At 45.8% G+C, this 14,895-nt stretch overlaps 1 protein-coding gene across 1 annotated transcript in view; it reads right to left on the bottom strand.

Annotated features, from left to right (window-relative positions):
* Window positions 1-14,895, bottom strand: part of KEL (Kell metallo-endopeptidase (Kell blood group)) — a 45,652-nt gene that overhangs the window by 20,981 nt on the left and 9,776 nt on the right. The window contains exons 3-6 of the mRNA XM_060236932.1: window positions 12,257-12,460; window positions 11,178-11,302; window positions 7,695-7,841; window positions 2,411-2,473 (exon numbers count right to left, since the gene is read on the bottom strand). Of these exons, the coding sequence (XP_060092915.1) occupies window positions 2,411-2,473; window positions 7,695-7,841; window positions 11,178-11,302; window positions 12,257-12,460 (539 nt within the window). The remainder of the gene's footprint in view (window positions 1-2,410; window positions 2,474-7,694; window positions 7,842-11,177; window positions 11,303-12,256; window positions 12,461-14,895) is intronic.

The following is a 14,895-nucleotide window of genomic DNA, read 5'->3' as shown; positions in this document are numbered from 1 at the left end:
GACCTTGGACCAGTTACTCTCTCAGGTTAGCCTACCTCCCAGGGTCATGGTGAGGGAAAAAATGGATATAAATATCTTAATTTAAATGACCAAAAAAGATGATCAAAACATGTTTTATGTTGTATTTATATTATAAGCTGTCTTGAGTTCCATAAGGCAGAAAGGCAGCTACTAAATGTTTTAAATAAATAAATTAGAGGTATTTGCCTATGCTAATTTATACTCACAGATGCAAATAGACCTATAATTACTACAAAGTATATGGAAATAAAATCTCTTTAGGTGTTAACTGGGGAATTTTTGAAGACCCCTCCTGTTTCCCCTTCTTATAAAGGTAAACGGGTAAGCACCAGTCGTTTCTGACTCTGGGGTGATGTCGTATCACGACATTTTCACAGCAAATTTTAAATGGGGTGGTTTGCCATTGCCCTCCCCAGTCATCTACACTTTCCCCCCAGCAAGCTGGGTACTCCTTTTACCAACCTCGGAAGGATGGAAGGCTGAGCCAATCTTGAGCCAGCTACCTGAACCCAACTTCTGCCAGGATCGAATTCAGTTCGTGAGCAGAGCTTGGACTGCAGTACTGCAGCTTTACCACTCTGTGCCATGGAGCTCCTTTCCCTTCTTATGGCTCCTTTTTAATTCACCCCAAACACCCCAGCCTGCTTTAGCAGCAAGCTTCAGTCTGCAGCTAGCTCTCAGTATTCTGTGGCTGTTCAGGGATCTAGCCTCCAGAGCCACCTCAACCGATGTTCCCTCTAAGCTGCAGAGTCTTGTGAGCAGAAATTCTACTTTGTGAGCTACTGGCATTAAAGTTGTGAGCTGCTGCATAAATTACTGTGCTCTGGGGCCATTTTTCCTGAGCGAAGACAAAAATCTATGAGCTGGAGGCTAAAAATCTGTGAGCCAGCTCACTCTAGCTCAGCTTAGAGGGAACACCGTCCTCAACTGGTTTTACTGGGTGGAAGTCCAAGATGAACATTTTGGTGATGAGTCCCCCCAAAAAGAGGAGTTTCTTCTTTAAAAAAATGGCATGGGGGAACAAAATTCCAGGATCCCTGTCATCCAATCTCTGGAGCCAGGCAAGACACACAGTTTATTTTCTATTACAAAGTTTGGGTTTGATCAGGCTAAGGAGGGGTATAATTTTTGATGGGGCCCACTGAGGCCTTCAGCAATCCTGGCTGGGGACACTTCCTCAAGGAGAGCGGAAATGTTGTGAAATGGTCTCATAAGCTTGAATGACAGCTTGGAGAAGCAAATCCTTCCTGTAAGGGGGGGGGGGGGGGAGTAGGGGTATGTATGAGAATAAAAGCAGTTTAGGAGTTCTGGCAGGCTGTGACTTGGCGGAAAGAGAAGCACCCTGTTCTGAGAGGGACATCATGTTGTGACAGGGATATCTGCTGCCTTGGAGAAGGCCTCTTTGCCCTGACCTGAGTTCTACACTGACATCATGGCCAACAATGTAAGCACTGCCAAGCCTCTAGGAGGGCTTTCTCTCATCCAAAATAAATGAAACCTGATGGTAGCTCTGCCAATGGAATTTCTGACCATTGCGGGGAGCTGACAACAATAGAGATCCCTGAAGGGGCCTTCAGCTATCAAAATCCCTCAGCTCTTTCACAATCCCCCATGTGCATTTATAAATGTCATCCCTAACTAACCTCAAAGGTTCAGCTGAATTAAATGTGGACTTTTTGGATTACATTAACTGGTATCAGCACAGACACTGGGTCAGGTGATTTGGTGCAAGGCAGCTTTGCTCTGGAAACAGAGCTCTGGCAGAAAGACAGGAAGGGGCTGTGGCTCGGTGGCAGAGCGTCTACTTGGCATGCAGAAGATCCCAGGTTCAATCCCCGGCATCTCCAGTTAGAAAGGTCAGGTAGTAGGAGATGTGAAAGACCTCTGCCTGAGACTCTGGAGCACTGCTGCCAGCCAGAGTAGCAGGGGTGGAATTCTAGCAGGAGCTCCTTTGCATATTAGGCCACACACCCCTGATGTAGCCAATCCTCCAAGCGCTTACAAGGCTTTTTTTTGTAAGCTCTTAGAGGATTGGCTACATCAGGGGTGTGTGGCTTAATATGCAAAAGAGCTCCTGCTAGAATTCCACCCCTGCCAGGTCAAGACCTGGGATGGCAGGGGGACTCCTCCAAGCAAGTGGGATTGGGGCCTGCAAGATCATTCCTTCACACAAGTCATGTGTACTTTGAACCTCCAGTTCTTTACATCATGCTTAAACTACTGCAAAAGTGATATACACACCGTACCTAGTCCCTTTCTATTGGTCCCCTGCTTTGAGAAAAGAGTGCCTCTCGTACAAAAGATACCTCAATGGGCAGCAAAAGCAATTCTACTTCATTAATTAAAAGGTGGATCAATTTAACATTTCATCAACAGCTTGACAGCTTACCTTGGGATAATCTGTTTTTTTGAAGTGACTTTCCAGCGGCAGCTCAAATTCCGGATGGTCGATCTGAGAAAGGAAGAGCAAGATGGGCTGAATGCTACCGGTGGGGTCAGAGTAGGATACATCAGAAAAGGAAGAAGCAGCTAAAAGGGAAGGGGTGGGATGGTGCCACTGGGGCAACAGAAAGAGGGAAATACTGTGGATATTGAGCTCTGGGGCAGTCCTTCCCAAAGGGAGAAACAGAGCCTGAAGAAGGATGACGGTTTTCAGGAATTTATGACTGGGATTTCTAGTATCTTTTTAAAAAAAATAATATTGAGAGTTATTTGAGGTAAGTCATCGTTGGTGGAAATGTGCCATCTAGTTGCAGCTGACATATGGTGACCAGCGTTCCTTCTAAGCTGAGTTAGCATGAGCTAGCTCACATATTTTTAGCCTCCAGCTCACACCTTTTTTTTGTCTTAGCTCAGGAAGGATGACCCCAGAGCACATTAATTTATGCAGTAGCCCACAACTTTCATGCCAGCTGCTCACAAAGTAGAATTTTTGCTCACAAGACTCTGCAGCTTAGAGGGAGCATTGGTGGTGACTCCTTTAGGTTTTCAATGCAATAGATGAACAGAGTTTATTTGCCATTGCCTGCCTCTGCACAGCAACCCTCAAATGCCTTGGGGGGGGGGGGGCGGTCTCCCATCCAAGTACTAACTGGATCTGACCTTGCTTACCTTCATGAGATCTGACCACATTGGGCTAGCCTGGGCCATCCGAGTCAGGCCCCCTGGCTCTGACCTGGCTAGAAATGCTTTCCCACCAGCTCTGTGTCTTTGCATCTGCATATCCTTTCAGCAGATGACCTCACTTCAGATGTGTTTCCTGACCAAGAGGATGTTTACTTGTAGCACTATCGTTTGTGGGAACAGGGGACTTTCTCGTAATTGCGATTTGATAAGAAGCTCTTATCCAAGGCGAACCATTCAATATCACAGTAATACAAGTCTATGCCTCAACCACTGATGCAGGAGAGGCTGAAGTGGACCAGTTCTATGAAGATCTACAACACCTTCTGGAATTAGCACCAAAAAAGATGTCCTCCTCATCATAGCGGACTGGAATGTCAAAGTAGGAAGTCAAAAGGTGACCAGAACAACTGACAAGTTTGGCCTTGGAGAACAAAATGAAGCTGGGCAAAGGCTAGTAGAGTTTTGTCAAGAGAACAAGCTGGTCATAGCAAACACCCTCTTCCAACAACCTAAAAGACGACTCTACACGTGGACATCACCTGTCGGGCAACACAGAAATCAGACTGATTACATACTCTGCAGTCAAAGATGGAGAAGTTCCTTACAGTCAGCAAAAGCAAGACCTGGAGCTGACTGTGGCTCAGATCATGAGCTACTCATCGCAAAATTCAGACTTAAGCTGAAGAAAACTGGGGAAGTCATTAGGCCATTCAGGTTTGACCTTGATCACATCCCTTATGAATATACAGTGGAGGTGAAGAATAGGTTTAAGGAACTAGAATTGATGGAAAGAGTGCCTGAAGAACTATGGATGGAGGTTTGTGACACTGTACAGAAGGCAGCACCATCCCAAAGAAAAAGAAATGCAAGAAAGAAAAGTGGCTGTCTGATGAAGCTTTACAAATAGTGAGGAAAGAAGGAAAGTGAAAGGCAAAGGTGAAAAGGAAAAATTCACCCAACTGAATGCAGATTTCCAGAGAACAGCAAGGAGAGATAAGGAGGCCTTCCTGAAGGAACAATGCAAAGCAATAGAGGAAAATAATAGAATGGGAAGGACAGGAGATCTATTCAAGAAAATTGGAGAAATCAAGGGAACGTTTCGTGCAAAGATGGCCATGATAAAGGACAAAAATGGTAGAGACCTAACAGAAGCAGAAGAGATCAGGAAGAGGTGGCAAGAATACACAGAAGAATTATACAAGAAGGATCTCAATGTCCCAGACAACCATGACAGTGAAATCGATGACCTTGAGCCAGACATCTTGGAGAGTGAAGTCAAATGGGCTTTAGAAAGCATTACTAACAACAAAGTGAGTGGAGATGATGGTATCCCAGTTGAGCTATTCAAAGTCCTAAAAGATGATGCTGTTAAAGTGATGCACACATTATGTCAACAAATTTGAAAAACACAACAGTGGCCACAGGATTGGAAAAGATCGGTTTATATACGAGTCCCAAAGAAGGGTAATGCCAATGAATGTTCAAACTATCACACCATTGCACTCATTTCACATGTCAGCAAGGTCATGTTAAAGATCCTACAAGCTAGGCTTCAGCAGTATGTAGATCGGGAACTACCAGAAGTTCAAGCTGGGTTTCGGAGAGGTAGAGGAACTAGAGATCAAATTGCCAACATTTGATGGATTATGGAGAAAACACAGGAGTATCAGAAAAACGTCTATTTCTGCTTCATTGACTATGCTAAAGCCTTTGATTGTGTGGATCACAACAAACTGTGGCAAGTCCTTAAAGAGATGGGAGTACCAGATCATCTCACATGTCTCCTGAGAAACTTGTATAAGAGTCAAGAAGTAACTGTCAGAAAGGGATATGGAACAACTGATTGGTTTAGAATAGGAAAAGGAGTTTGACAAGTATATTGTCACCCTGCTTATTTAATTTATATGCAGAGTACATCATGCGGAATGTTGGCCTGGATGAAGCACAAGCCGGAATTAAGATTGCCAGGAAAAACATCAACAACCTCAGATATGCAGATGACACTACTCTAACGGCAGAAAGTGAGGAGGACCTAAAGAACCTCTTGTTGAGGGTGAAAGAGGAGAGCACAAAAGTAGGCTTGAAACTCAACATAAAAAAAACTAAGATCATGGCGTCCGGCCCCATCACACCTTGGCAGATAGAAGGGGAAGACATGGAAGTACTGACTGACTTCACATTTCTGGGATCTAAGATCACTGCAGATGGTGACTGTAGCCATGAAATTAAAAGATGTTTGCTCCTTGGGAGGACAGCTATGGTGAAGCTGGGCAGTATAATAAAAAGTAGAGATATCACCCTGCCAATAAAAGTCCATATAGTCAAGGCAATGGTATTCCCAGTAGTAATGTATGGCTGTGAGAGCTGGACCATAAGGAAGGCCGGGTGCAGAAGAATAGATGCTTTTGAGATGTGGTGCTGGAGAAGACTCTTGAGAGTCACTTGGACTGCAAGAAGATCAAATCAGTCAGTCCTAAGGGAAATCAACTGTTTCCTGGAAAGTCAGATGCTGAAGCTGAAGCTCAAATACTTTGGCCACCAAACGAGAAGGGAGCACTCACTGGAGAAGACCCTCATGCTAGGAAAGACAGAAGGCAAAAGAAGAAGGGGGTGGCAAAAGATGAGATGGCTGGACAGTGTTACTGATGTAACAAACACGAATTTGAGCAGTCTTTGGAGGATGGTGGAAGACAGGAGAGCCTGATGTGATTTTGTCCATGGGGTCACAAAGAGTCGGACTCAACTGTGCGACTGAACAACAACAAAGAAGCTCTTTAAAAACTTCTCTAAAACACTCACATTATGGCAAGCACTTGACCCTTTCAGAATACAATACGGTCACAAGAAGGGGAGAAGAAGGGGATCAGAGTTGCAGCAGTAGGGGAAGGTGGGTTAACCCTGTCCTACATAGGGATGCCAGCCTCCAGGTGGGATCTGGAGATCCCCCAGAATTACAGCTCATCTCCAGACTACAGAGATCTGTTCCTCTGAAGAAAATGGCTGCTTTGGAGGGTGAACTCTATGGCGTTGTACCTCACTGAGATCCCTGTCCTCCTCAGGCTTCATCCCCAAATCTCCAGGAGTTTCCCAACCTGGAGCTGACACCCCAACAGTCTTTGTTGGTGGCTAGAGAGGACCTGGCAACTCTAAATGGCCTGTTGGCCTGACTCTTTAGAAAGCAATTCCTTGGCTTGTGTGCTACTCAAAACCAGCATCAGTATACCCCAAGGTGGGAAAGCTGCTGGGGGCCAGGGTTTTTCATAGGGCCCACTACAACAGTGTCCCCCCCACACACCACACTCCCAGGGATAGACGTCTGTGTGGTATACAGTGGTAGCACTCCTGGTGGGCAAAGCAAAGGCACTCCCATCTGCAAAAGCCAACCAACACCACGAAGGAAAGGACGTGCATTTCAGTGGGAAGGCTGGCAAATGGGCAGGGATGTCAAGATGTTATCATGTAACCTGCATTTTCGTGCAATTTTAATTTTGTATCCTCACACTTTTGTTTTGGCTCTGTCTGTATGCCCATATTCTTTGTAACATTGTCATAAGTAATCTCTCTACCCTGGCCAGCAACAAGCATTTCTCTCATGAGCCGCGAAAGTCACCTGTTATCTGTCGGGCTAGAGACAGCAAACTTTCAGAAGAAAACTGTCTGAACAGTGGGGGGTGAAGAGGGAGAGTGTATACCTTTGAATTATTGGCGTAGATTAATTGCCCACCAAAACATGTGTGCCTAAATGCCTGCATAATTGATGGTCACAGTAAAGTATAAAAGTATAGACCAGGGGTGGCCAAACTGCAGCTCGGGAGCCAAATGTGGCTCTTTTACACATATTGTGTGGTTTTCGAAGCTCCCACCACCCCTTTGGCTGGCTTGGAGAAGGTATTTCTCTCATAAAAATCACCTCTGCAAGCCAAGCCAAGCGGCAGCTTGGAGAATTGCATTTAAAGTTAAAGCTACTTTCCTTCTACCTCTCCCTCCCTCTCCCCATCTATTTGCTTTCCTTCCTTGCTTGCTTCCTTCTTTCTAGCTCTCAAGCATCTGATGTTCATGTCTTGTGGCTCTCAAACATCTGATGTTTATTTTATGTTAAGCAAGTTTGGCCACCCCTGGTATAGACTGACCAGTGGAGGTCAGTTCTAGCAAGACCAGTCCTTGCTGTGAAGGTCAGTTCTAGCAGGGCCAGTCCTTGCTGTGAAGGTCAGTTCTAGCAGGGCCAGTCCTTGCTGTGAAGGTCAGTTCTAGCAGGACCAGTCCTTGCTGTGAATATGCTCATCATGAAATAAAACCTAATTTGATTGATATCAAAGAAGTGTAATTAATGAGTGCTGCACAGAGCTTGACAAGGGGAAGGAAGGATACACAGAAAGGTGGGGATTTGAGTGAGCTGCAAGGCAGGCTGGGAATGGGGGTCCTGATGGTGCTTAGAAGAGGAGAGGGATCCTTGCTGTGGAGCTATTACAATTAAACATTTTGACTTGAATCAGTGGGTGCTGCCTTCCCCACTCTGCCAACCTGTGCTCGCCTTTGGGTGTTCCTACCTGGATAATGTTGGTGCTTGGATCAGAGGAACTGGGTCCCACGTAGGCTTTGAAGAAGGGGAACGTGTTGTATCTTTTCATGAGTCTCTGAAGAGTTCGGTTGAAGTCTGTCTCCCTCCAGGAGCCTGTGATGCTCCATCCACCTACCTGAAAGGACCAAACAAGAATCTCAATTGTTGAGGCCAAGTCCAGTATTGTTGCTAAGAACACAATCTCTGAGCTGGGAAGTGCCCGTTCAAGTTCTGCCTCAGCCAAGGAATAGAGATTCTCCTGCTGTTCTCCATTGCCCCAAATGAGCAAGGAAGATTCACACACAATTGTTTCCATGTGAATGAGTCCAACAAAACACAAACACACACCATAGCAGTAGCAAGGTACACAGAAACTCATACCTTGAATAAAATTTTGTTGGTCTTAAAGGTGTCGCTGGACTCAGACTGCGTTTCACGCATATGCACATACCGATTCCTCACTAGCAGTTGCTCTGCCCCTGGGTTTCTGCTTTCCCTGGCTCAAGTGATCAATTCCCCATCAGTTGCTGCACGGGTGCATTTTGATCTGCAGCTCCCTCCAATTTCCTTCGCAGCTTCCTGCTCTTGTCTTTTTAGAGATCTGGAAGCTGTGAGGGAAATTGGAGGGATCAGCATATCAAAATGAGCCCATGAAGCAACTGATGGGGAATTGAGCCAGGGAAAGCAGAAATCCCGGGGATGCAGCAACTGCTAGTGAGGAATCAGTCACAGAGTAGCAACGGGTGGGGGACCCAGTTGTGCCTGGGAGAGCCAGTTTGGTGTAGTGGTTAAGTGCGGAGACTCTGGGAGAACTTGGTTTGATTCCTCACTCCTCCTGCAGCTGCTGGAATGGCCTTGGGTCAGCCACAGCCCTCACAGAGTTGCTGTTGAAAGGATAGCTTCTGAGAGAGCTCTCTCAGCCCCACCTACCTCACAGGGTGTCTGTTGTGGGGAAAGAATGAGATTATAATTTATAAGCCACTCTGAGACTCTGATTCAGAGAGAAGGAGGGGGTATAAATCTGCAGTCTTCTTCTTCATGGCATAATAAACCTAACAAAACACACACACACTGTAACAAGACACAGGAAAGCTCATGCCTTGAATAACACTTGGTTGGCTTTAAAGGTTTCCCTGGACTCAAACTTTCTTACACACACACACACACATGGTAGCAAGGGGAGGGGGTGGCAGAGCCTCAGCCAAAGCAGGAAAGAAGAGAGGATTGCCCTTGTATCCTGTGCGATTGAGGGAGCCTGACAGAGCAGCAGAGCAAGCTCTCACCGGTTCCCTCCCTCCTTCCCCAGTGAAGGAGCAAGGAGAGGAGCCTCAGCCAGTGCAGGGAAGAGCAGATTGTATTTGTATCCTGTGCGATTGAGGGAGTCAGCCAAAGCAAGCTGTGATGCAGTAGCAGCCCCAGATAAGGAAGCCTGGAGAGGAGATGACTGAGAGGTGATATGTGAAGTGAGGCAGCAGGAGTCTATTCCATTGGCTGGCCCTCTGCTGCATATCCCACCTCTGCTGTAGCATTAATTTTACTTTATTCACTGCTCTAGACCCTCAATATATATAACATGTGCCCAACTGAGCCACCATTTTAACTTATTTTTAACTTCTTATCAGGGGTAGAATTCTAACAGGAGCTCTTTTGCATATTAGGCCACACATCCCTGATGTAGCCAATCCTCTAGGAGCTTACAAAAAAGAGCCTTGCAAGCTCTTGGAGGATTGGCTACATCAGGGGTGTGTGGCCTAATATGCATATGAGCTCCTGCTAGAATTCCACCCCTGCTTAAACCTGCTTATTATGACCTGTCAGATTGCGTTGTTCATATTGATTTGGTTTTAACTGTTGTTTTATACTGCTTTTAGAATGTTGCTATCTGTCCTGAGCCCGTTTTTGGGGAAAGGGCAGAATATAAATTGCCAAAATAAATAAAAAATGTCAAGTTCTTGTCCCCCAAAGATCTTACAATCTAAGTTTTGAGAATGGGAGAGACAACAAAGGATGCTGGAGGTTGTAGTTTTAGTTTAGTTTAGTTTATTTGTAATTTGTATCCCGCCCTTCCCACCAGGTGGCTCAGGGCGGCTTACAGAATATAAAATCTAACATAAGAATATAAAAATTTAAACATTTCACAGTTTACATAGTTAAAACATTAAAAACATACAGCAGTCTTATAAAAACTACACTGAGTTTCAAGTTTCAAGTGCCGGTTAGTTGTAAGCCAGCCGGAAGAGTAAGTAGAGTCACCATGGGGGTGGGGGGTGGAGAGAGGTGGATGAAACATGAACACCTAATATTGTCTTATACTGAATCATACCTTTCGTCAGTATTAATATTGTCTACTCAAACTGGCAGCAGCTCTCTGGGAACTCAAGCAGAGAAGAAAAGAGATTTATACCCTACCTTTCACTCAGAGTCTCAGAGTGGCTTACAATCTCCTTTTCCTTCCCCTCTCCACAACAGACACTTTGTGAAGTAAGTGGGGCTGAGAAAGTTCTCCGAGAGCTGATCTTGAGAGAAAAGCTCTGAGAGAGTTACGACTGACCCAAGGTCACTCCAGCAGGTGCATATGGAAGAGTGGGGAATCAAACCTGGTTCTCTCAGATACGAGTCTATGCACTTAACCACTACACCAGGGGTGGCCAACAGTAGCTCTCCAGATGTTTTTTGCCTACAACTCCCATCAGCCCCAGCCACCAAGGCCAATGGCTGGGGCTGATGGAAGCTGTAGGCAAAAAAACATCTGGAGAGCTACCGTTGGCCACCCCGGCACTACACCAAGGACTTTCTCATCACCTACTACCTGATCCCTTTAACTGGAGATACCAGAGATTGAACCTGGGACCTTCTGCATGCTAAGCAGATGCTCGACCACTGAACCACAGCTCCTCCCCTAACAAGAAATGCAGGCAAAAAAACAAGGTAGGACTCCGGTCAATAAAGAAGATACAGCCTAGCAAACCACCATCACCTATAGTCTGAGATACATTGCTCTCAGTTGTGAACAAAATTAATTGGAATTCACTGCCACAGGAGGTGGTGGTGGCTACAGGCATAGCCAGCTTCAAGAGGGGATTGGATAAACATATGGAGCAGAGATCCATATGGCTATTAGCCACAGCGTGTTGATGGAACTCTCTGTCTGGGGCTGTGATGCTCTATATTCTTGGTGCTTGTGGGGGGGGGGAGGGCAATAGTGGGAGGGCTTCTGGCCTCAGTGGTAGACCTCCTGATGGCACCTGGGTTTTTTTGGCCACTGTGTGACATAGCATGTTGGACTGGATGGGCCATTGGCCTGATCCAACATGGCTTCTCTTATGTTCTTATGCTCAGTTTTACCACTGTGGGTTTCTCCCCTCCTTGCTGCTAATATGAGATTATTTCTGAAGAAAGTGGGTCTGGATGTGATAGTGTCTGTCTGCACATGCACAGGGCCACGCATGCGCATTTTGTGCGTAGCGATCACCTCATTGATGAGCTCCTTCAAGGGCTGAGCACCTCGTGCTTCAATCCGTTCTGTGTTCACGCACGAGCTGTAAAACCGTCTGGCTTTCTCCTTCGCTGAACTGTTGGTTCCCAGCGGTTGCTCCTCTGGAGAAGGCAAGGCAAGTAACATAAAAAGAAAAGGGGCTGAGAGTTAAGAAGCTTTCTATAGAACCAAAGCGATTTGGGAGAGGTAACAGACAAGATGCGCAAGGAGACATCATTGCAGTCCATTGGAACCAGAAGTAGAATCATCATTAGATTATGACCTTGATCAAAGCAGGGCTCTTTTTGTAGCAGGAGCTCCTCTGCATATTAGGTCACGCCCTCCTAATGTAGCCAATCCTCCTGGAGCTGTACTAAGAGCCCTCTAAGCTCTTGGAGGATTGGCTATATCTGGGGGCATGGCCTAATATGCAAAGGAGCTCCTGCTACAAAAAGAGCCCTCTAGGGATGGTTTCTTACAATCTAAAGCCCATGCATGGGATGTCCACATTAGATTCATCCATTGGGATCTAAGAGGACTACCATGATGGGCATCCAAACACAGATGTCTCATACTTAACTAAGGCATATTTGGGAATGAGGACATCTTTTTCACTTAAAGGTGTAAAGCTTAACTTTAGCTGTTGTGCAGCACAGAAAGATGCTGTAAGTTAACTGAAATCTTGTTTGGCATACAAGATCAAAGACAAGCCCTTGAGGGAAAAGTGGAGCTATCGCGTTGCTTGTGCTCAGTTCATAAATAGTAGCTCTTCTCCCATTAGGGTACCTTCAGAAGGAAGGTTTGCTACATTCTACTCTTAAGGAAAAGCCACTTGCTGGTGATGCTACCACATCAGAAATTCACATCAGCCTTGAAATGATTTCAATGAACATTTCTGGTTCTTTAAACTGTGGATGTGTGCACACTGTTTTACAGACGCACGCAAATGTTATCGATGCTTGTGGGAGCCTCTCTGTGACACGGGTCAGCCTTAAACTTAAGCACCGTGCTGGGATGGCTTGTTTTCTGGGCTTAGCTACTGGGCTTAGCTGCAGCCATTTGTCTCTTCTCTCTACCTAAGAGCCTCTTCATGATCAGCTGGTTTTCTTCCAAGAGGACGTCGAAGACATTCGCCAATGGCACGTTTGTCCCCTGCGTGTGGTTGGCTTCCCAGTTGCTGCAAGTGTAGCTGAAGAAGTCCTCACAAGGGTCCACAGTACCATTACGAGCTTCCAGCAACTTTGTCATGAGCGCTAGATACTCTGCAGTCTTGCAGGTTTCTGAACAAACACAGGAACAGTGATTAGCGGGGCGCAGATAACAGCGGCAACGGGACAATAAGAATGGACCCTTTTAAAAGAGACCACCTAGAGATACCATACGAATCTCGTCTTTGTTATAGAATGCTCCTTCAACAAATGAACATAACTGGCTGTAAGAAACCCTCGGGACTTGTTGATAACTCTGTGCAACCTTTGACACTCAAAACAATTGAGGGAAATTCCTCACACTGAATCTGGGTGGACTGATAAGTGGGCAGAGCCCTGATGGTGCAGAAAGAAAAATTGCAGTGCATCCACCTCCTACTTCAGGTCCTCGCTTACATTACCTTGACATATTTGTGTAAATCTTGTGAGGTGGTTTGTTCAGTGAATCATCAGAGATTATGATGACCACCACAAAAAGAACAGGAAGGATGGGGTCGTGCAACAAACATCATGTTCTAGCCTTGGTTTCTTAGCAACACAAGTGGTGTTGTACCCAAAGACGGGAACTTGCCTGCCTGTCATAGACTGGGATGTCAGATCTCCCTTTGGGGGAGAACCTGATGACTTCAAGGAGAACAAGACCGGGGTCTGGAATAGGGTTGTCAGCCCGGAGCTGGGAAATACAAGGAGATTTGGGAGGTATAGCCTAGAGAGGGCAGGGTTTGGGTGGGGACTTCACGAGGGTACAATGCCATAGAGTCCACCTTACAAAGCAGGCTTTTTCTCTGGGGAACTGATCACTGTAGTCTGGAAATCAGTTGTAAAAGAAGGAGAACTCCAGGTCCCACCTAAAGCCTACAACACTAGCGGAGTTGTCATAACAAGGCTTGTAGAAAGAGAACAACACTGTGACAATATTTACTAAGAATTTATACTATAACTTGCAGAGTCTGCTTGCGGAGAGGGCGGGATAGAAATTTAAATAAATAAATAAATAAACAAACAAACAAACAAACAAACAAACAAACAAACAAACAAACAAACAAACTTTTTACAATGAACTTACTCCCAGCAAAGTACATATAAAGTATAATTCAACACGCTGTAATATCACATTCAATACAACACCTGTATTCAGGGGTAGAATTCTAGCAGGAGCTCCTTTGTATATTAGGCCACACACTCCAGATGTAGCCAATCCTCCAAGAGCTTACAAAAAAGAGCCATGTAAGCTCCAGAAGGATTGGCTACATCAGGGGTGTGTGGCCTAATGTGCAAAGGAGCTCCTGCTAGAATTCCACCCCTGCCTATATTGATGGCACCTGGGTTTTTTTGTGCACCACAGAGTGTTGGACTGGATGGGCCATTGGCCTGATCTAGCACGACTTCTCTTATGTTCTCATGTTATGTTCTTAACACACTATAACATCACATTTAAAGGGACTGCACACCTTTTCAATGCTTTCCTTCCATTGGAAATAATGAAGGATAGGGGCACCTTCTTTGGGGGCTCACAGAACTGGATCCCCTGGTCCAATTTTGAAACTTGGAAGGTATTTTGAGGAGAGGAATCAAATGCTGTGCTACAAATTTGGTGCCTCTATTTCATAAAACAGGGGGCCCCCAGAGCCCCAGATGCCCATGGATCAATTCTCCAGTATACCCTATGAAATTGGTCTCCATAGGGAATAATAGGGTTGCCAATCCCCAGGTGGGGGCAGGGGATCCCCCGGTTTGGAGGCCCTCCCCCCGTCGTCAGAAAGCGGGGGGAGGGGAGGGAAATGTCTGCTGGGAACTCTGTTATTCCCTATGGAGATTAATCCCCATAGAAAATCATGGAGAATTGATCCGTGGGTATCTGGGGCTCTGGGGGAGCTGTTTTTTGGGGTAGAGGCACCAAATTTTCAGTGTAGCATCTAGTGCCTCTCCCCAAAATACCCATCGAGTTTCAAAAAGATTGGACCAGGGGGTCAAATTCCATGAGCCCCAAAAGAAGGTGCCCCATCCTTCATTATTTCCTATGGAAGGAAGGCATTGAAAAGGTGTGCCGTCCCTTTAAATGTGATGGCCAGAACTCCCTTTGGAGTTCAATTATGCTTGTCACAGCCTTTATCTTGGCTCCACCCCTAATGTCTCCTGGCTCCATCCCCAAAGTCTCCTGGCTCCACCCCCAAAGTCCCCAGATATTTCTTGAATTGGACTTGGCAACCCTAGGGAATAATGGATTGCCCAGCAGACATCTCCCCACCCCCGCTTTCTGATGGTCTTGAAGAAGGGGAGGGCCTCCAAACCAGGGGATCCCCTGCCCCCACCTGGGGATTAAGGCAACCAAACAGAGTAATGTGGAAAATGGAGCGGTTAAACAGCACAAAGGCATCCACAAAAAAACCATCCTCTATAAAATACTCCAAATACTCCTTTCAAAAGAGCTGCAACTTCTTTCTACACTGGCTCCGTTTGAAAGGAGTATTTGGTGCACTGGACTTTGCATGAAATGGCTTGTCGCA

Source organism: Heteronotia binoei, chromosome 4, assembly GCF_032191835.1.
Source record: "Heteronotia binoei isolate CCM8104 ecotype False Entrance Well chromosome 4, APGP_CSIRO_Hbin_v1, whole genome shotgun sequence".
NCBI lineage: Eukaryota > Metazoa > Chordata > Lepidosauria > Squamata > Gekkonidae > Heteronotia > Heteronotia binoei.
This window is presented reverse-complemented; position numbering and strand designations above follow the sequence as displayed.